This window comes from Ranitomeya variabilis, chromosome 6 (genome assembly GCF_051348905.1).
Source record: "Ranitomeya variabilis isolate aRanVar5 chromosome 6, aRanVar5.hap1, whole genome shotgun sequence".
NCBI classification, from domain to species: Eukaryota; Metazoa; Chordata; class Amphibia; order Anura; family Dendrobatidae; genus Ranitomeya; species Ranitomeya variabilis.
Genome location: NC_135237.1, coordinates 49,476,609 through 49,498,736, shown reverse-complemented (window position 1 = coordinate 49,498,736; position 22,128 = coordinate 49,476,609). Strand labels below are relative to the sequence as shown.

The 22,128-nt window shown below is 43.7% G+C and overlaps 1 protein-coding gene across 3 annotated transcripts in view; it reads left to right on the top strand.

The window, feature by feature from the left end:
* The window catches only part of ODAD2 (outer dynein arm docking complex subunit 2), a 188,608-nt gene that overhangs the window by 78,426 nt on the left and 88,054 nt on the right, over positions 1-22,128 (top strand). For all 3 annotated transcript variants that reach the window (XR_013216796.1, XM_077268455.1, XM_077268456.1), the window contains exons 11-13: positions 13,635-13,781; positions 15,109-15,318; positions 19,594-19,830. Coding sequence is in view for 2 of the 3 variants with exons in the window: in XM_077268455.1 (XP_077124570.1) it covers positions 13,635-13,781; positions 15,109-15,318; positions 19,594-19,830 (594 nt within the window). In the remaining variant the exon portion in view is untranslated. The remainder of the gene's footprint in view (positions 1-13,634; positions 13,782-15,108; positions 15,319-19,593; positions 19,831-22,128) is intronic.

Sequence of the window (22,128 nt, the reverse complement as noted above, 5' to 3'; positions counted from 1 at the left end):
CTGGTATTTGCCATAATTGCCAGATGGCCAGTCCGGCCCTGCTTTGAGCACTTCTCTGTTGTGAACTCTATTTTTGGGCTCCCTCTAGTGGTCACAAGCGGTACTGTGTAGTGTTGTCTTTCTGCAGGTTGGCAGCATCAGCTGGTTCATTATCCTTGGTTGGTTTCCTATTTAGCTCACCTGGATACTCAGTTCCTTGCCTGCTATCAATGTATTCAGTGCTCTTCAGATTCCTTGTGACTACCTTGCTCCCAGTCTCTCCAAGACAAGCTAAGTTTTTGTTTGTTTATTTTTTGATCATTAGCATTCATCATGTTTCTTGTCCAGCTTGCTAAAATGTGATTTCCTCGCTTGCTGGTTGCTCTAGGGGACTGAGTTTCTCCCCCCACACCGTTAGTTGGTGCGGGGGTTCTTGAAATCTCAGTGTGGATATTTTGTAAGGGTTTTTTACTGACCGCACAGACCCCTTTACTATTTTCTGCTATCTAGTATTAGTGGGCCTCATTTGCTGAATCTGCTTTCACCCCTGTGTATGTGCCTTCCTCTTACCTCACCGTTATTATTCGTTGGGGGCTTCTATATCTTTGGGGAATATTTCTCTGGAGGCAAGAGAGGTCTTTCTTTCTCTCTAGGGGTAGTTAGTTCCTCAGGCTGGCTCGAGACGTCTAGGATTTTTAGGCACGTTCACCGGCTACTTCTAGTGTGTTTGGATAGGTTCAGTTTTGGGGTCAGTCCAGTTTGCCACCTCCCTAGAGCTTGTCCTATGTTTGTTACTTAGCTGGAGTAATTTGTGATCCTCAACCACTAAGGATCATAACAGTATAGCAGGCCAAAAAGTGTTTAATGCATCGCAGAAGTGGGATATAAAGAAGACCTGAGTACATTTTTTTTTTTTTCCTACACCCACTTTTCCTTTGCTGCAGTCTGTTTAGCTTCTTTCATCCCCTTGAACTCTGGGTGGTTTTGAGCTCAGCTGCAGACATGAATGTTCAGTCTCTGACTTCTAGTGTGGATCATCTTGCTGCACGGGTGCAAAGTATTCAGGATTTTGTTATTCATAGCCCTATGTCAGAACCAAAGATACCCATTCCTGAGTTGTTTTCTGGAGATAGATCTAGGTTTCTAAATTTTAAGAATAATTGTAAGTTATTTCTATCTCTGAGACCTCGTTCCTCTGGTGATTCCGCTCAGCAAGTTAAAATTGTTATCTCCTTGTTGCTTGGCGACCCTCAAGATTGGGCTTTCTCTCTGGCGCCAGGAGATCCTGCATTGCTTAATGTAGATGCATTTTTTTCTGGCTCTTGGACTGCTTTATGAGGAGCCTAATCTTGAGAATCAGGCAGAAAAAGCGTTGCTGGCTATCTCTCAAGGTCAGGATGAAGCAGAGGTGTATTGTCAAAAATTTCGGAAATGGTCGGTGCTTACTCAATGGAATGAGTGTGCCCTGGCTGCAAATTTCAGAGAAGGTCTTTCTGAGGCCGTTAAGAATGTTATGGTGGGGTTTCCCACTCCTACAAGTCTGAGTGAGTCTATGGCTTTAGCCATTCAGGTTGATCGGCATTTGCGGGAGCGCAAATCTGCTCATCCTTTGGCGGTATTTTCTGAACAGAGACCTGAGTCTATGCAATGTGACCGAACTCTGACCAGAATTGAGCGACAAAGTCATAGACGTCAAAATGGGTTGTGCTTTTACTGTGGTGATTCTACTCATGTTATCTCAGCATGCTCTAAACGCTTAAAAAAAATCGCTAAACCTGTCACCATTGGTACTATACAGCCTAAATTTATTTTGTCTGTTACTTTGATTTGTTCTTTGTCGTCCTACCCGGTTATGGCTTTTGTGGATTCGGGTGCTGCCCTGAATCTGATGGATTTGTCGTTTGCCAGGCACTGTGGTTTTGTCCTGGAGCCTTTGGAATTTCCTATTCCTCTGAGGGGAATTGATGCTACGCCATTGGCTGAGAATAAGCCTCAGTATTGGACGCAAATGACCATGTGCATGACTCCCGTACATCAGGAGGTGATTCGCTTTCTTGTTCTGCATAACTTGCATGATGTTGTCGTTTTGTTTCTGCCATGGCTGCAGGCTCATAATCCAGTTTTAGATTGGAAAGCTATGTCAGTGTCAAGTTGGGGTTGTCAGGGAATTCATGGCGATGCTCCGTTGGTGTCTATTGCTTCTTCCACTCCTTCTGAGGTCCCTGAGTTTTTGTCTGACTACCAGGATGTATTTGATGAGCCCAGGTCCAGTGCCCTGCCCCCTCATAGGGATAGTGACTGTGCTATAAATTAAATTCCTGGTAGTAAATTCCCTAAGGGACGACTTTTTAATTTGTCTATACCAGAGCATGCCGCGATGCGGAGTTATATAAAGGAGTCTTTGGAGAAGGGACATATTCGCCCATCCTCTTCCCCTCTTGGTGCAGGATTTTTTTTTGTGGCCAAGAAGGACGGTTCTTTGAGACCTTGTATAGATTATCGTCTTCTGAATAAAATCACAGTCAAATTTCAGTATCCTTTACCACTATTGTCTGATTTGTTTGCTCGGATTAAGGGTGCCAGTTGGTTCACCAAGATAGATCTCCGTGGTGCGTATAACCTTGTGCGCATTAAGCAGGGAGATGAATGGAAAACAGCATTTAATATGCCCGAAGGCCATTTTGAGTACTTGGTGATACCTTTTGGACTCTCTAATGCTCCTTCTGTGTTTCAATCCTTTATGCATGACATCTTCCGTGAATATCTGGATAAATTTGTGATTGTTTATCTGGATGACATTTTGGTCTTTTCTGATGATTGGGAGTCCTGTTGTGAATTTGGATTCTGGGCTCCCCCGGTGGCTACTGGTGGAATTGAACTTGTGACATCATCTTCCCTGTTCACCTGTTCTGATTAGATCTGGGTGTCGCTATATAACCTGGCTTCTCTGTTAGATGCTTGCCGGTCAACAATGTTATCAGAAGCCTCTCTGTGCTTGTTCCTGCTCCCAGACATCTACTAGATAAGTTGGACATTCGTCCATGTTTTGTTTTTGTATTTTGTTCCAGTTCACAGCTGCAGTTTCGTTACTGTGTCTGGAAAGCTCTTGTTGATCAGGAATTGCCACTCTGGTATTATGAGTTAATGCCAGAGTCCTAAAGTAATTTCTGGATGTGTTTTGTTAGGGTTTTCTACTGACCATGAAAGTATGCTTTCTGTCTTCTGCTATCTAGAAAGCGGACCTCAAATTTGCTAAAACTATTTTCCTGCTGCGTTTGTTGTTTCATCTCATATCACCGCCAATATATGTGGGGGGCCTCTGTCTCCTTTTTGGGCATTTCTCTAGAGGTGAGTCAGGTCTTATATTTCCCTCTGCTAGCATTATTTAGTTCTCCGGCCGGCGCTGGGCATATAGGGATAAAAAGTAGGACATGCTACCTGGCTACTTCTAGATGATGCGGTAGGTTTAGTTCATGGTCAGTATAGTTACATCTTCCAAGAGCTTGTTCCTATTGAGGCTTATGCTAGTTCTCTGGCCATGGAGATCATGACAGTTTGACCGGCCCACTAAAGGGTTAAAATCCTTGGCTGAGAAAGGAGAGAAATAAGAAGTCTGCTGAAAATTTTTTTTTTTTTTTTTTTTTTTCTCTAGTAGTTAGTGTGCTCTTAATTGGATCACTTGCCAGTCTGTCTATGCTGCAGTCTTTCTTTTTTTTCTCTCTCCTTCTAATCTTTGAATGGCTCTATGTTCACCTGTCTATAATGGATCTACAGAGTGTAACTGCAGGTTTGAATAATCTCGCCACGAAAGTACAAAGTTTGCAAGATTTTGTTGTTCATGCTCCGGTATCAGAGCCGAGAATTCCTTTGCCGGAATTCTTCTCAGGGAATAGATCTAGCTTTCAGAATTTTAGAAATAATTGTAAGTTATTTTTGTCCCTGAAATCTCGTTCTGCTGGAGACCCTGCACAGCAGGTTGGGATTGTGATTTCCTTGCTCCGCGGCGACCCTCAAGATTGGGCTTTTGCATTGGCACCAGGGGATCCTGCGTTGCGCAATGTGGATGCGTTTTTTCTGGCCTTGGGCTTGCTGTATGAGGAACCTCATTTGGAACTTCAGGCAGAAAAAACTTTGATGTCCCTATCGCAGGGGCAAGATGAAGCTGAAATTTACTGCCAAAAATTCCGTAAATGGTCTGTGCTTACTCAGTGGAATGAGTGTGCCTTGGCGGCTACTTTCAGAGAGGGTCTTTCTGATGCCATTAAGGATGTTATGGTGGGGTTCCCTGTGCCTGCAAGTCTGAATGAGTCCATGACAATGGCCATTCAGATCGATAGGCGTCTGCGGGAGCGCAAACCAGTGCACCATCTGGCGGTGTCCACTGAGAAGACGCCAGAAAACATGCAGTGTGATAGAATTCTGTCCAGAAGCGAGCGGCAGAATTTTAGACGGAAAAATGGGTTGTGTTTCTATTGTGGGGATTCTACTCATGTTATATCAGCATGCTTTAAGCGTACTAAAAAGCTTGATAAATCCGTTCCCATTGGCACTTTACAGTCTAAATTTATTTTGTCTGTGACCCTGATTTGCTCTTTGTCATCTATTACTACGGACGCCTATATCGACTCTGGCGCCGCTTTGAGTCTTATGGATTGGTCCTTTGCCAATCGTTGTGGGTATGATTTAGAGCCTTTGGAGACTTTTATTCCTCTGAAGGGGATTGACTCCACCCCATTGGCTAATAATAAACCACAATACTGGACACAAGTGACTATGTGTATTAATCCGGATCACCAGGAGACTATTCGTTTTCTGGTGCTGTATAATCTACATGATGATTTGGTGCTGGGATTGCCATGGCTGCAGTCTCACAACCCAGTCCTTGACTGGAGAGCTATGTCTGTGTTGAGCTGGGGATGTAAGGGGACTCATGGGGACGTACCTTTGGTGTCCATTTCATCATCTATTCCCTCTGAAATCCCTGAGTTCCTGTCTGATTATCGTGACGTCTTTGAAGAACCCAAGCTGGGTTCACTACCTCCGCACCGTGAGTGCGATTGTGCTATAGATTTAATTCCGGGTAGTAAATACCCAAAGGGTCGTTTATTTAATCTGTCTGTGCCTGAACATACTGCTATGCGAGAATATATAAAGGAGTCCTTGGAAAAGGGACATATTCGTCCATCGTCATCTCCCTTAGGAGCCGGTTTTTTCTTTGTGTCAAAAAAAGACGGCTCTTTGAGACCATGTATTGATTATCGGCTTTTGAATAAAATCACGGTTAAATATCAATACCCATTGCCGTTGCTGACTGATTTGTTTGCTCGCATAAAGGGGGCCAAGTGGTTCTCTAAGATTGATCTCCGTGGGGCGTATAATTTGGTGCGGATCAGGCAGGGGGATGAGTGGAAAACCGCATTTAATACGCCCGAGGGCCACTTTGAGTATTTGGTGATGCCTTTTGGTCTTTCTAATGCCCCTTCAGTCTTCCAGTCCTTTATGCATGATATTTTCCGCGATTTTTTGGATAAATTTATGATAGTGTATCTGGATGATATTCTGATTTTTTCGGATGATTGGGACTCTCATGTCCGGCAAGTTAAGAGGGTTTTTCAGGTTTTGCGGTCTAATTCTCTGTGTGTCAAGGGTTCTAAGTGCGTTTTTGGGGTTCAGAGAATTTCCTTTTTGGGATATATTTTTTCTCCCTCTTCCATTGAGATGGATCCTGTCAAGGTTCAAGCTATTTGTGATTGGACGCAGCCCTCTTCTCTTAAAAGTCTTCAGAAATTTTTGGGCTTTGCCAACTTTTATCGTCGATTTATTTCTGGTTTTTCGGATGTCGTTAAGCCATTGACCGATTTGACTAGACAGGGTGCTGATGTTGCTAATTGGTCCCCTGATGCTGTGGAGGCCTTTCAGGAGCTTAAGCGCCGTTTTTCTTCTGCCCCTGTGTTGCGTCAGCCTGATGTGACTCTTCCTTTTCAGGTTGAGGTCGACGCTTCTGAGATCGGGGCTGGGGCAGTGTTGTCGCAGAAAAGTTCTGACTGCGCCGTGATGAGGCCTTGTGCCTTCTTTTCCCGTAAATTTTCGCCCGCTGAGCGGAATTATGATGTTGGGAATCGGGAGCTTTTGGCCATGAAGTGGGCGTTTGAGGAGTGGCGCCATTGGCTCGAGGGGGCCAGACATCAGGTGGTGGTATTGACTGACCACAAAAATTTGATCTATCTTGAGACCGCCAGGCGCCTGAATCCTAGACAGGCGCGCTGGTCATTATTTTTCTCTCGGTTTAATTTTGTGGTATCGTACCTACCGGGTTCTAAGAATGTTAAGGCGGATGCCCTTTCTAGGAGTTTTGAGCCTGATTCACCCGGCAACTCTGACCCCACAGGTATTCTTAAGGAGGGAGTTATCTTGTCAGCCGTTTCTCCAGACCTGCGGCGGGCCTTGCAGGAGTTTCAGGCGGATAGACCGGATCGTTGTCCGCCTGATAGGTTGTTTGTTCCTGATGATTGGACCAGTAGAGTCATCTCTGAGGTACATTCTTCTGCATTGGCAGGTCATCCTGGAATTTTTGGTACCAGGGATTTGGTGGCAAGATCCTTCTGGTGGCCTTCCCTGTCACGAGATGTGCGAGACTTTGTGCAGTCTTGTGACGTTTGTGCTCGGGCCAAGCCTTGTTGTTCTCGGGCTAGTGGATTATTGTTGCCCTTGCCTATTCCTAAGAGGCCTTGGACACACATCTCGATGGATTTTATTTCAGATCTGCCTGTTTCTCAGAAGATGTCTGTCATCTGGGTGGTGTGTGACCGTTTTTCTAAGATGGTCCATTTGGTTCCCCTGCCCAAATTGCCTTCTTCTTCCGAGTTGGTGCCCCTGTTTTTTCAAAATGTTGTTCGTTTGCATGGTATTCCTGAGAATATCGTTTCTGACAGAGGAACCCAATTTGTGTCTAGATTTTGGCGGGCATTCTGTGCTAGGATGGGCATAGATTTGTCTTTTTCGTCTGCTTTTCACCCTCAGACTAATGGCCAGACCGAGCGGACTAATCAGACCCTGGAGACATATCTGAGGTGTTTTGTGTCTGCTGACCAGGATGATTGGGTTGCTTTTTTGCCATTGGCGGAGTTCGCCCTCAATAATCGGGCCAGCTCTGCCACTTTGGTGTCCCCGTTTTTCTGTAATTCGGGGTTCCACCCTCGATTTTCCTCCGGTCAGATGGAATCCTCGGATTGTCCTGGAGTGGATGCGGTGGTGGAGAGATTGCATCATATCTGGGGGCAGGTGATGGACAATTTAAAGTTGTCCCAGGAGAAGACTCAGCTTTTTGCCAACCGTCACCGTCGTGTTGGTCCTCGGCTTTGTGTTGGAGATTTGGTGTGGTTGTCTTCTCGTTTTGTCCCTATGAGGGTCTCATCTCCTAAGTTTAAGCCTCGGTTCATCGGTCCGTATAAAATATTGGAGATTCTTAACCCTGTTTCCTTCCGTTTGGACCTCCCTGCATCCTTTTCTATTCATAACGTTTTTCATCGGTCGTTATTGCGCAGGTATGAGGCACCGATTGTGCCTTCCGTTGAGCCTCCTGCTCCGGTGTTGGTTGAGGGTGAGTTGGAGTACGTTGTGGAAAAAATCCTAGACTCCCGTGTTTCCAGACGGAGACTCCAGTATCTGGTCAAGTGGAAGGGATACGGTCAGGAGGACAATTCTTGGGTCACTGCATCTGATGTTCATGCCTCTGATCTGGTTCGTGCCTTTCATAGGGCCCATCCTGATCGCCCTGGTGGTTCTGGTGAGGGTTCGGTGCCCCCTCCTTGAGGGGGGGGTACTGTTGTGAATTTGGATTCTGGGCTCCCCCGGTGGCTACTGGTGGAATTGAACTTGTGACATCATCTTCCCTGTTCACCTGTTCTGATTAGATCTGGGTGTCGCTATATAACCTGGCTTCTCTGTTAGATGCTTGCCGGTCAACAATGTTATCAGAAGCCTCTCTGTGCTTGTTCCTGCTCCCAGACATCTACTAGATAAGTTGGACATTCGTCCATGTTTTGTTTTTGTATTTTGTTCCAGTTCACAGCTGCAGTTTCGTTACTGTGTCTGGAAAGCTCTTGTTGATCAGGAATTGCCACTCTGGTATTATGAGTTAATGCCAGAGTCCTAAAGTAATTTCTGGATGTGTTTTGTTAGGGTTTTCTACTGACCATGAAAGTATGCTTTCTGTCTTCTGCTATCTAGAAAGCGGACCTCAAATTTGCTAAAACTATTTTCCTGCTGCGTTTGTTGTTTCATCTCATATCACCGCCAATATATGTGGGGGGCCTCTGTCTCCTTTTTGGGCATTTCTCTAGAGTTGAGTCAGGTCTTATATTTCCCTCTGCTAGCATTATTTAGTTCTCCGGCCGGCGCTGGGCATATAGGGATAAAAAGTAGGACATGCTACCTGGCTACTTCTAGATGATGCGGTAGGTTTAGTTCATGGTCAGTATAGTTACATCTTCCAAGAGCTTGTTCCTATTGAGGCTTATGCTAGTTCTCTGGCCATGGAGATCATGACAGAGTCCCATGTGAAGCAGGTCAGGATGGTGTTTCAGGTCCTGCGTGCTAATGCTTTATTTGTGAAGGGCTCAAAATGCCTCTTCGGAGTACAGAAGGTCTCCTTTTTGGGTTTTATTTTTTCTCCTTCTACTGTGGAGATGGACCCAGTCAAGGTCCAGGCTATTCATGACTGGACTCAGCCCACGTCTGTTAAGAGTCTTCAGAAGTTCTTGGGTTTTGCTAATTTTTACCGTCGTTTCATCGCTAATTTTTCTAGCGTGGTTAAACCATTGATGGATTTGACCAAGAAGGGTTCTGATGTGACTAATTGGTCTCCTGCGGCCGTGGAGGCTTTTAGGGAGCTGAAGCACCGGTTTTCTTCAGCTCCAGTCTTATATCAGCCGGATGTCTCTCTCCCCTTCCAGGTCGAGGTTGATGCTTCTGAGATTGGAGCAGGGGCTGTTTTGTCGCAGAGAAGCTCTGATGGCTCTGTGATGAAGCCATGTGCTTTCTTTTCAAGAAAGTTTTCGCCTGCCGAGCGGAATTATGATGTTGGTAATCGGGAGTTGTTGGCCATGAAGTGGGCATTTGAGTGGTGGCAACATTGGCTCGAAGGAGCTAAACATCGTGTGGTGGTCTTGACGGATCACAAAAATCTGATTTACCTTGAATCTGCCAAGCGCCTGAATCCTAGATAGGCTCTTGGTCGTTGTTTTTCTCCCGTTTCAACTTCGTGGTCTCATACCTGCCTGGTTCGAAGAACGTGAAAGCTGATGCACTTTCTAGGAGTTTTGTGCCTGACTCTCCGGGAGTTTCTGAGCCGGCTGGTATTCTCAGAGAGGGAGTGATTTTGTCTGCCATTTCCCCAGATTTGCGACGAGTGCTGCAGAAATTTCAGGCGGATAGACCTGACCATTGTCCACCAGAGAGACTGTTTGTCCCGGATAGATGGACCAGCAGAGTTATTTCCGAGGTTCATTCTTCGGTGTTGGCGGGTCATCCCGGGATTTTTGGTACCAGAGATTTAGTGGCTAGGTCCTTCTGGTGGCCTTCCTTGTCGCGGGATGTGCGCTCCTTTGTGCAGTCTTGTGGGATTTGTGCTCGGGCTAAGCCTTGCTGTTCTCGTGCCAGCGGTTTGCTTTTGCCTTTGCCCATTCCGAAAAGGCCTTGGACGCACATTTCCATGGATTTTATTTCGGATCTTACAGTATCTCAGAAAATGTCTGTCATCTGGGTGGTGTGTGATCGTTTTTCCAAGATGGTCCATTTGGTGCCCTTGCCTAAGTTGCCTTCGTCCTCCGATTTGGTTCCTCTATTTTTTCAGAATGTGGTTCGCTTGCATGGCATTCCTGAAAATATTGTGTCTGATAGAGGATCCCAGTTTGTGTCCAGGTTTTGGCGGACTTTTTGTGCTAAGATGGGCATTGATTTGTCTTTTTCGTCGGCCTTCCATCCTCAGACTAATGGCCAAACCGAGCGAACTAATCAGACGTTGGAAACTTATTTGAGATGTTTTGTTTCTGCTGATCAGGATGATTGGGTGACTTTTTTGCCATTGGCCGAGTTTGCCCTTAATAATCGGGCTAGTTCTGCTACTTTGGTTTCGCCTTTTTTCTGCAATTCTGGTTTCCATCCTCGTTTTTCCTCGGGTCAGGTTGAGTCTTCTGACTGTCCTGGGGTGGATTCTGTGGTGGATAGGTTGCAGCAGATTTGGAACCATGTGGTGGACAATTTGAGGTTGTCACAGGAGAAGGCTCAGCACTTTGCCAACCGCCGCCGCGGTGTGGGTCCCCGACTTCGTGTTGGGGATTTGGTGTGGCTGTCTTCTCGGTATGTTCCTATGAAGGTCTCCTCTCCTAAATTCAAGCCTCGCTTCATCGGTCCTTATAAGATCTTGGAAATCCTTAACCCGGTGTCTTTTCGTTTGGATCTCCCAGCATCGTTTGCCATTCATAATGTGTTCCATAGGTCTTTGTTGCGGAGGTATGTGGTACCTGTGGTTCCTTCTGTTGAGCCTCCTGCTCCGGTGCTGGTCGAGGGCGAATTGGAGTACGTGGTGGAGAAGATTTTGGATTCTCGTATCTCTAGACGGAGGCTTCAGTATTTGGTTAAGTGGAAGGGTTATGGTCAGGAGGATAATTCCTGGGTTGTCGCCTCTGATGTTCATGCGGCCGATTTGGTTCGTGCCTTCCACGCGGCTCATCCTGATCGCCCTGGGGGTCTTGATGAGGGTTCGGTGACCCCTCCTCAAGGGGGGGGGAATTTTGTGAACTCTATTTTTGGGCTCCCTCTAGTGGTCACAAGCGGTACTGTGTAGTGTTGTCTTTCTGCAGGTTGGCAGCATCAGCTGGTTCATTATCCTTGGTTGGTTTCCTATTTAGCTCACCTGGATACTCAGTTCCTTGCCTGCTATCAATGTATTCAGTGCTCTTCAGATTCCTTGTGACTACCTTGCTCCCAGTCTCTCCAAGACAAGCTAAGTTTTTGTTTGTTTATTTTTTGATTATTAGCATTCATCATGTTTCTTGTCCAGCTTGCTAAAATGTGATTTCCTCGCTTGCTGGTTGCTCTAGGGGACTGAGTTTCTCCCCCCACACCGTTAGTTGGTGCGGGGGTTCTTGAAATCTCAGTGTGGATATTTTGTAAGGGTTTTTTACTGACCGCACAGACCCCTTTACTATTTTCTGCTATCTAGTATTAGTGGGCCTCATTTGCTGAATCTGCTTTCACCCCTGTGTATGTGCCTTCCTCTTACCTCACCGTTATTATTCGTTGGGGGCTTCTATATCTTTGGGGATTATTTCTCTGGAGGCAAGAGAGGTCTTTCTTTCTCTCTAGGGGTAGTTAGTTCCTCAGGCTGCCTCGAGACATCTAGGATTTTTAGGCACGTTCACCGGCTACTTCTAGTGTGTTTGGATAGGTTCAGTTTTGCGGTCAGTCCAGTTTGCCACCTCCCTAGAGCTTGTCCTATGTTTGTTACTTAGCTGGAGTATTTGTGATCCTCAACCACTAAGGATCATAACACTTCTCTAGTCATTGGACCGCCGATACCTTAGGCAGAATAAAACCCTTTGTCCATTTCTTATCCAAATTACTGGAGAGGACAACTACAGCTAAATATGCCCTTAAAGAGTATTTGAAAAGGGCCAGTTACAAACTACAGAACCCCTTAAAAGTGCTTAGCATTCCTACAATGAAGAAATATTTTAGTTGTTGTCGTCGTCATGCAAATGGTCCCATGCTGTACTTTATGTGGTCCTAATTTTACATGTGTGTAATCATATACATGTGATTTTACATATACTTATTCATGTGCATATGGAAGTAGTGAAAGGCGTCTCCCAAAAGATCCAATGTACCAATCATGAGGAATCTTCTGTGGAAGCAAAATACAAATCAGTCTGGAAATGCATTGGGGTACAAACCAGTCCAAATGCATTGACCTCTTTTAGTGATGGACAGATTACACTGTGTTCCAAATTATTATGCACATAGAGTTTAGGAGTGATAAGGTTAGAATTTTTTTGTTTGTCATTTAAACTCATTGATGGTGATGTGTGTCAGGGCTCTTTATATCACTGAAAGCAATTGCAGATACCTGTGCAAATTAGTTTGGCAGGTGTGTCCAAATAAAGGCAAGACTACTTAAGAAGGCTGTTCTACATTATTAAGCAGCCTACATTTTTTGCCAAAATGGGAAAGAAAAAGGATGTGTCGGCTGCTGAGAAGCAACAAATTGTGGAGTATTTAGGTCAAGGCATGACTACAATCAACATTGCCAAGACACTTCATCGTGATCATCGCACAATCAAGAAGTATGTAGCTGATTCCCAGCACACACGTGTGCGTGCTGATAAGGAAAAATTGAGGACTCTTTCCAACAGGCAATAGCGTAAGGTTAAAAGAGCAGCTGCAAAAATGCCTTGTCATAGCAGCAGACAAGTTTTTGAAGCTGCTGGTGCCTCCTACGTCCCCAGAACAACAAGATGCAGGGTCCTTCAGAGGTTTGCAGCTGTGCGTAAGCCATCCTGTCGACCACCTCTATCCACTGCAACAAGCAGAAATGGCTCCAGTGGGCCAAACGATACATGAAGACTGACTTCCAAACTGTTTTGTTCACCGATGAGTGCTGTGCAATGCTCGATGGTCCAGATGGATGGAGTGGAGGATGGACACCCCATGAAAACACGGCTAAGGCACCAACAAGGAGGAGGTGGTGTAATGTTTTGGGCTGGAATTATGGGGAGAGAGATTGTCGGCCCCTTTATGATCCCTGAAGGGGTAAAGATGAACTCCATAATCTATGTGGAGTTTCTAAAACAACACTTCCTGCCATGGTTCAAGAGGAAGAACCGTGCTTTCCGCAGCAAGATCATTTTCATGCATGATAATGCACCGTCTCATGCTGCAAAAAACACATCTGCATCTCTGGCTGCTATGGGCATAAAAGAGGACAAACTTATGGTGTGGCCATCATCTTCCCCTGACCTCAACCCCATTGAGAACCTCTGGAGCATCCTCAAAAGGAGTGTCTATGATGGCGGGAGGCAGTTCACATCTAAGCAACAGCTCTGGGAGGGTATTCTGTCCACATGCAAAACAATTGAAGCAGAAACCATCCAAAAACTGACAAATTCAATGGACGAGAGAGTTCAGAAGCTTCTTTCGAACAAGGGGTCCTATGTGCAAATGTAACATCACCTAGAATAAGGTTTTCACTTGAAAACTGTTTGATTTCATTTTGTAATAAGCTGATAATGCTTATAACTTCACAATTGACCATTTTTTTGTTCAAAATTAAAAAAAAATGTTGAAAACTCTGCTGTGCATAATAATTTGGAACATGCATTTTGAGTGTTTATTTTTTTAAAAAAAAGATACTGTTTTCATAGGCAGTTTGTTCCAAAACATTGCAATTATACTAGAATAGTAGATGACTGGAAAATAACAATGACTGCAATTCAGATAGGCAATTTAGAGAAAATATGAGGAAATATTATTTGCATAATAATTTGGAACACAGTGTATTGTTGTATTTGAACTATGGTCATTGGTAATAACGCTCCCAGTAGGACACATTCTGGAGATATTATTTCATAATGATACCTGTTCTATGTGTGTTGCAGGGAGGTAACCAGACGGCTACTGTTATTGCTCTCTGCTCAATGAGAGATTTCAATCTTGCACATGAAACATGTCAGCTGGCTATAAGAGACGTCGGAGGGCTTGAAGTGCTCATTAATCTGCTGGACACAGAAGAAATCAAGTGTAAGGTATGGATGGTTAATAAATGTGCAGGAGTATAATAAAATATTTCATAAAACTCATACAAGCTTATAAAAACATAACCACACAAAATATTGGATTGTCCTGGATTCACCTCACCAGCGATTTTAGGTTTTGCAAGTGTAAAATATGAAATCATTCATTACCTTATTATTTTGCATATAGTTTTGCACATATTCTGTAGCACTCTATGGAGATTGTCATACATGGCACATGCAATAGGGCCAATTTTATAAGACGAAAAGTGATCTCTCCGTTTTCACAATCATCGGAACTCTCATAGACATGAATGGAGAGAGCTGCGACTGCGTGGATTTGCCAAAAATGTAAAAGGTTAGAGATTACTAGTGATGAGCGAATATACTCGTTACTCGAGATTTTCTGAGCACGCTTGGGTGACCTGTGAGTGTTTTTTAGTGCTCAGAGATTTCGTTTTCCTCACCTCAGCTGAATGATTTACATCTGTTAACCAGCTTGATTACATGTGGGAATTCCCTAGAAACCAGGCAACCCCCACATGTACTTTTGCTGGCTAACAGATGTAAATCATTCAGCTGCGGCTATGAAAACTAAATCTCCGAGCACTAAAAAATATTCGGAGGACCCCCGAGCGTGCTCGGTAAATCTCGTGTGACGAGTATATTCGCTCATCACTAGAGATTACCTAATCTTGAGTCTTACAAAAAATGTGGACTCTCCTGAATCAGAATTTTTTTATTAGCTCCAAATGGAGTCCGGATGCTGATATCAAGAGGGCTTAGAAAGTGGTGAAAAAACCATACTCGCCTTGCTGCTCACAGTCCCAATATCCGGTTCTCGGCAACTGCTGCCTCCGGCCTCTTATTTCTTTCAGCACCTCACGTGCAATGTCTTTTTCGGCTCTTCAGACATCTTCACTCTTTTCTGGAGCACCATAAGCCCCAGTGCAGAGTCTAGATGCCGGAAGAGCTGAAAATAGCACAGTGCTGAAGGAAAGAAGAGGCCAGCGGGAGCTGTGCGGAGGACCGATAGGGAGGTGGAGAACTGTGACAGCTAGTCAACAGGGTAATTTTTTGTTTCCCTGTGTTTATTATGGTCTTGGATCTGAAGAGAACCCCTGGGCATGATGAGGAACATTTCACTCACATTGAATAATTTTATTGTAAGTTGAATTTTCTATCCAAATTAAAGTGAGTCTTCTCATTCGATTGTCTGCAGATTCACACATCACTATAAAAGATGTGAATAACACTCTTTCTTATAAAGTGCTATGAAGTGTGCTGGGGCAGTTGACAAGAATGCAATTCTTTATTTTATATCTTGATATTTTACTAGATTGGTGCTTTGAAGATTTTAAAGGAAATTAGCCACAATTCACAAATCAGAAGTTCTATTGCCGATCTTGGCGGGCTTCAGACCATGGTCAAGATACTTGACTGCCGGGACAAGGATCTAAAATGCCTGGCAGCAGAAACTATTGCAAATGTTGCCAAGTTCCGACGAGCCAGGCGCACAGTGAGACAACATGGTGGAATCAAGAGACTGGTGAGTACCTTGTCCTTGTGATAGTTATAAATCACACATCTCTATTTTCACATTGCACCTACTGAAATAACTGAATACAGCAAGTCCTCTGATGTCCCTTGTAAAAATGCATTAGGAGAAAAAAAAACAAAGCAGCATATAATTCCCAAGATATCGATCTTACTGTGTAGAGGAATGATGCCCCATCCCTTTTCAGCCCAGATGTGTCGGAAAATCTGGAACAGTCGGCAGCTATGCAAACTACTGCAGATGAGCAAATCGACTAACAGGACCGAGGTCAGTCTTCTGTGGCCACCAGCTGGAAGATCTTCTACCAGCCGGCATCCCCGGTTCCTCTTTTAATTAGCCGGCATCGTGTGTGCCTTATGCTGCAATGATTACGTTGCTCTAGGATGACCAATCAAAAGAGGAGCTGGGGATGCCGGCATGTAGGAGGCGGTTCATAGGCTTCCATCTGGTGGCTACAGAATAACTCATGTGGCCAAGTTTTTTCCCAAGTACAAGCCACCACCTCAGACTTCAATGTACTTCACCCCGAAGGTTCTTCCAGCAGTACAGCATGTCATATACTCCTGTGTCCTACAAACCAAGTGCCTTGTAATGTTGGTTGTTAAGACGGGGTGGGTGAGCGATCAGGAACAGATTTATAATACATTTGGTCAGGTGAACACTGACAGCAAATACCTATTAGCAAACAATTTATAGTATGTTCCCACGTGCTGTACATGCAGTAGATTTTACGTCCAGATTTTTGGGGTTAGTAAATCCGGTGCCTTTTACAGTACCACAATTGTGTATGAGATTTTATCAAGTGTCAAGTTTTTGCTGCAGAGAGAACTTGCAATATACATTGGCACAGCAAAACAATCTTTGTACGGATTCCATCTCTTGAAAAGCAAAGATTGAAATGTGCGGCATATCCATAATATTTCTGCAGCAAAATCCGCAGCGTATTTTACCAGTGCAGTTTTTTCCCTATGGATTACCCGCTGCAGAACTTCTCCTACGGTATATTTACACATTGCGTATATGTTGCAGATTTTCCAAGCAGACGTGCTTGTAGACTATCCAAAGCACATTACAATCCCAGCTAAGTAGATAAGAGACACATTTTAAAATCTCGAGCGTGTTAATTCTTTGTGCAGAATTCATTGCAGATTTCACTCTTTAGGGAGGGATATCCCACATTGAGAATACACAGCAGATTTTAAGTCGTGGAATATCTGTATTTTATATTGCGAGGACAGTGCATACTGTCGCTTCAGAGAGGAAGAGGATTACAACTCTAGTGCCAACTATAGGAAGTAACGATCCTGAAAGTCAATATCGACTCTCTAACGAGCCTTGTCACATGACTTAGGATTAAAGCCAAAACCAAAATCTTAATTTGCAGACACTGTGTTTTGGGGTATGACCTGGATCCAAAGGGGTAACATTTTTCCTTGCAGAGATTCCAGACGCCTCTAACCCATGTCAGTCTCCAAGGGTGATCCACAGGCGACTATGGACGCATAGTGGACATGGGATTTCTAGAAATCCCATCCACTATGCTGTAACATCTGGCAGCTGCAGGTTTAACGCTGCATAAATACGCAGTGTGAAACCCGCAGCAATTGCTGATCATGGGCACATACCCTTATGGATGGATACACATGTTTCAGAAATTTCTGCAACAACATTTTCAACATGTGAATTTTTTCCTAAAATTTTTGGATTAGCGCAGCCAAATTCCTTGACTACAGTCCTCAGGTGAATTCATCTATCCTCTCCAAGCATCAAAAGGATAGGGGAAAAATGGAGAAAATGACCCTACCCTTATAAAAGTATAACCCACACATGGATGAAATACTCCTTAGAGAGCTTCCCATAAGCAACCAGAAAATGAGTCCCGGGCCCCGGCTTGTACATACTTGGGTTGTGGCTATGAACATAGGAGAACATTTTTGCTTTGTTAGCAGAACCAGATTTTTTCTGGCAAAACATTTGTCAAGCTGTGAAAACGGCTTGGTTGTTTTTACTTTATCAAAAGCAGTAAAACGAAATCTGCCACAACCTCAAAAGAACATTTTTTTTGTAAATTCTATGGAAGATAAAACATAGATTTTTTTGGGGGAACCTGATATCCCAAAACCACCCTTATGCGTGCAGTCATAAAATTGACAATACCTCAACATGTCCAGTCTCATAATTATGTTTTGCCAATTTTGAAAATTGCTGGGAATTTCATTATACCGGGATTTATAGCAGGCAGATTTATAACTTGTAAAGTTTATGAGCAGAATTAATTAATCATTGACAGCAGGGCAGTATAGTGCATTAGCGATGACTCCTCCTCACTTGGCTCGGCCAGCTTGCTCTTCAATAAGTAATTTTCCAGTTCTAAAACTGACTCAATCTGAAATGCTTTTTGGAGAAATGAAAAAAGAAAATTCCATTTTGAATCTTTTAGAAAATATTGGGGAAGAGATTGGAATGCAAGTATCCTGTGTATGTTCCACATCTGGATAATACCACTTGTTTTCAAAGACAGTCAATAAAAAATTAATAGATGCCTGATGAGATGACAATTGTATGGAAAATAAACAAAAAACATCTTCACGCCGAAGAACGGGAAAAAGTGGCCACATGTACGACTCACAACTGCAATCACTGGAGGTTATTAACTTTTTATAGGAGTCGTATGTGCAGCCAGTTATACTTTTTCACATAGGAACATATTAGTATATTACTGGACCCATGTGATCAGTGCCACTTTACTGCATGTTCACACTCACGGTGGCTCAGTGGTTAGCACTGCAGCCTTGGAGTGCGGGGATCCTAAGTTCAAATCTCACCAAGGGCAACATCTACAGGGAGTCTATATGTTCTCCCCTTGTTTTTGTGGGTTTCCTCTGGTTTCTTCTCACACTCCAAAGACATACTGAACAGTGATGAGCGAACATGCTTGGATAAGGTGTTGTCCAAGCTGGCTCGGGTACTAACCAAGTGACTTTGGCATGCTCGAAAAACATGTTCGAGTCTCCGCGGCTGCATTTCTCATGGCTGATTGACAGCTTCAACACATGCCGGGATTACCTGTTTGTTAGGCAATCACTGCATGTGTTGCGGCTGTTGAACAGATGCGAGACATGTAGGCACGAGGACTCTAACATAGTATTTGAGCACACCGAAGTCACTCGGTTAGCACACAACCATGCTCGGATAACATCTTATCCAAGCACGTTTGTTCACCACTAATACTGAACCATCAATGTGGCAGGGGAGAGACGGTTATGGCAGTATATACTGGAGGATTCATAGTTATGGAGTGTCAAACTTGTATTGTCCTCTGTGAGGTCTGGTCCAGGGTTGTGATGCCCCCACAGGTCTGAGAAGCACATTTCTTAATGGTTGTAAAAAGATGTATATCCATGCAACACATTCGTTCCTGCTCTGTATGTGTCAAAGGTCATCATAAGTTTGTACTGTCACAATCTTGTGTCTCTGTGGGATGTTAAGTTACCTTTCAATACCAGCAATTTCATGTCCATGATGCTGTGATCAGGGATACAAAAATGTTTGGCCACAGGTAGATGTATTATTTTTTCTTTCATTCTGTGGTGATGAGAATTCATGCTAGTCTTTTTTTTTTTTTTGCTGTCTCCCCTACATACAGACCCCCAGTTGAACATATGGTATATATAATTAAGTACACTACATTAGTTGTAGTACAACTGAATTACCTGGGATCTTGAAGATCTGATGTGAGCTGGGATCTTTATCTTGTCCATGGTCATTATAATGGACAGGTTTTTTACTTTTTTGATTGCAGGGAAGGGTTTCTGTTGTTGGAGGACAGGGAGCTTTTGACAATGATGCTTCTTAGATTTGGGGGCTGCCTAAAACACAGAAGTGGGAAGTCTGGAAATATGGATTGTAATCGGGCATCTTTTGGAATAAAGGTTGTAGTTTCCATGAAGCTCCCCTTTGGCACTTCCAGATCTGGATTGTAGGTGACTACTAGAGGCACCCGGTTGTTTTCTTCTTTAGTTTCGTAATGTAGGAGATAATACCTTGATATTCTGGTGGCTCTTACAATCTGGTTTTCAATTGTTCTTGGATGGTAGCCCTGATCCAAAAAGGTCTTTCTGAAGCTACCAAGGGGACATTGAGAAACGTCGTACAGGTGTTCCGACACCAGTCATGTTTTATAAATGTAATTGGCATAAATGATTTCTCATTTTTCATGCATTGTGTGTCCTGACGTATAATTTATCCATATACGTTGTCTTTTAGGTTGGATTGTTGGACTGTGTTCCCATGACAGCCACCAACCTGACTGCCGAACAAGAGAAGGACATTGAGGTTGCTCGCTGCGGAGCATTAGCTCTGTGGAGCTGTTCCAAGAGCACAAGAAATAAGGAAGCGATTCGTAGAGCAGGTGGCATCCCATTACTGGCAAGACTGCTAAAATCTCCACATTCAAACATGCTCATACCAGTGGTGGGTACCCTGCAGGAGTGTGCCTCAGAGGTGGGTATCTGTATCAGTCCGTGCAGGGCAGGGGTGCATCCAGACATATTGTGTAGAAATACAGTGTACACCATCGTGACACAAGTTTGCTTGACACAATGTCAGACGGTCTTGTACTTGTGCGTATAACAGCTGGTAAAGCACCTGTATTATGAAATTACAGAAACTGACTGGCCTCTCTACAGTATAATATATATATATATATATATATATATATATATATATATATATATATATATATATATATACACTGTGTTCCAAATTATTATGCACAAAGAGTTTAGGAGTGATAAGGTTAGAATTTTTTTGTTTGTCATTTAAACTCATTGACGGTGATGTGTGTCAGGGCTCTTTATATCACTGAAAGCAATTGCAGATACCTGTGCACATTAGTTTGGCAGGTGTGTCCAAATAAAGGCAAGACTACTTAAGAAGGCTGTTCCACATTATTAAGCAGCCTACATTTTTGGCCAAAATGGGAAAGAAAAAGGATGTGTCGGCTGCTGAGAAGCAACAAATTGTGGAGTATTTAGGTCAAGGCATGACTACAATCAACATTGCCAAGACACTTCATCGTGATCATCGCACAATCAAGAAGTATGTAGCTGATTCCCAGCACACACGTGTGCGTGCTGATAAGGAAAAATTGAGGACTCTTTCCAGCAGGCAATTGCATAAGGTTAAAAGAGCAGCTGCAAAAATGCCTTGTCATAGCAGCAGACAAGTTTTTGAAGCTGCTGGTGCCTCCAACGTCCCCAGAACAACAAGATGCAGGGTCCTTCAGAGGTTTGCAGCTGTGCGTAAGCCATCCTGTCGACCACCTTTATCCACTGCACACAAGCAGAAACGGCTCCAGTGGGCCAAACGATACATGAAGACTGACTTCCAAACTGTTTTGTTCCAAGATGAGTGCCGTGCAACGCTCAGTGGACCAGATGGATGGAGTGGAGGATGGCTGGTTGATGGACACCCCAGTAAACACAGCTAAGGCGCCAACAAGGAGGAGGTGGAGTAATGTTTTGGGCTGGAATCATGGGGAGAGAGATTGTCGGCCCCTTTATGATCCCTGAGGGGGTAAAGATGAACTCCATAATCTATGTGGAGTTTCTAAAAACACTTCCTGCTATGGTTCAAGAGGAAGAACCGTGCTTTCCGCAGCAAGATAATTTTCATGCATGATAATGCACCGTCTCATGCTGCAAAAACCACATCTGCATCTCTGGCTGCTATGGGCATAAAAGAGGACAAACTTATGGTGTGGCCACCATCTTCCCCTGACCTCAGCCCCATTGAGAACCTCTGGAGCATCATCAAAAGGAGTGTCTATGATGGTGGGAGGCAGTTCACATCTAAGCAACAGCTCTGGGAGGGTATTCTGTCCACATGCAAAACAATTGAAGCAGAAACCATCCAAAAACGGACAAATTCAATGCATGAGAGAGTTCAGAAGCTTTTTTCGAACAAGGGGTCCTACGTGCAAATGTAACATCACCTAGAATAAAGTTTTCAATTGAAAACTGTTTGATTTCATTTTGTAATAAGCCGATAATGCTTATAACTTCACAATTGACCATTTTTTTGTTCAAAATAAAAAAAAAAGGTTGAAAACTCTGCTGTGCATAATAATTTGGAACATGCATTTTGAGTGTTTATTTTTTTTTTTAGAAAGGATACTGTTTTCATAGGCAGTTTGTTCCAAAACATTGCAATTATACTAGAATAGTAGATGACTGGAAAATAACAATGGCTGCAATTCAGATAGGTAATTTAGAGAAAATATGAGGAAATATTATTTGCATAATAATTTGGAACACAGTGTATATATATATATATATATATATATATACACTCACTGGCCACTTTATTAGGTACACCTGTCCAACTTCTTGTTAACACTTAATTTCTAATCAGCCAATCACATGGCGGCAACTCAGTGCATTTAGGCATGTAGACATGGTCAAGACAATCTCCTGCAGTTCAAACCGAGCATCAGTATGGGGAAGAAAGGTGATTTGAGTGCCTTTGAACGTGGCATGGTTGTTGGTGCCAGAAGGGCTGGTCTGAGTATTTCAGAAACTGCTGATCTACTAGGATTTTCACGCACAACCATCTCTAGGGTTTACAGAGAATGGTCCGAAAAAGAAAAAAAATCCAGTGAGCGGCAGTTCTGTGGGCGGAAATGCCTTGTTGATGCCAGAGGTCAGAGGAGAATGGGCAGACTGGTTCAAGCTGATAGAAAGGCAACAGTGACTCAAATCGCCACCCGTTACAACCAAGGTAGGCCTAAGAGCATCTCTG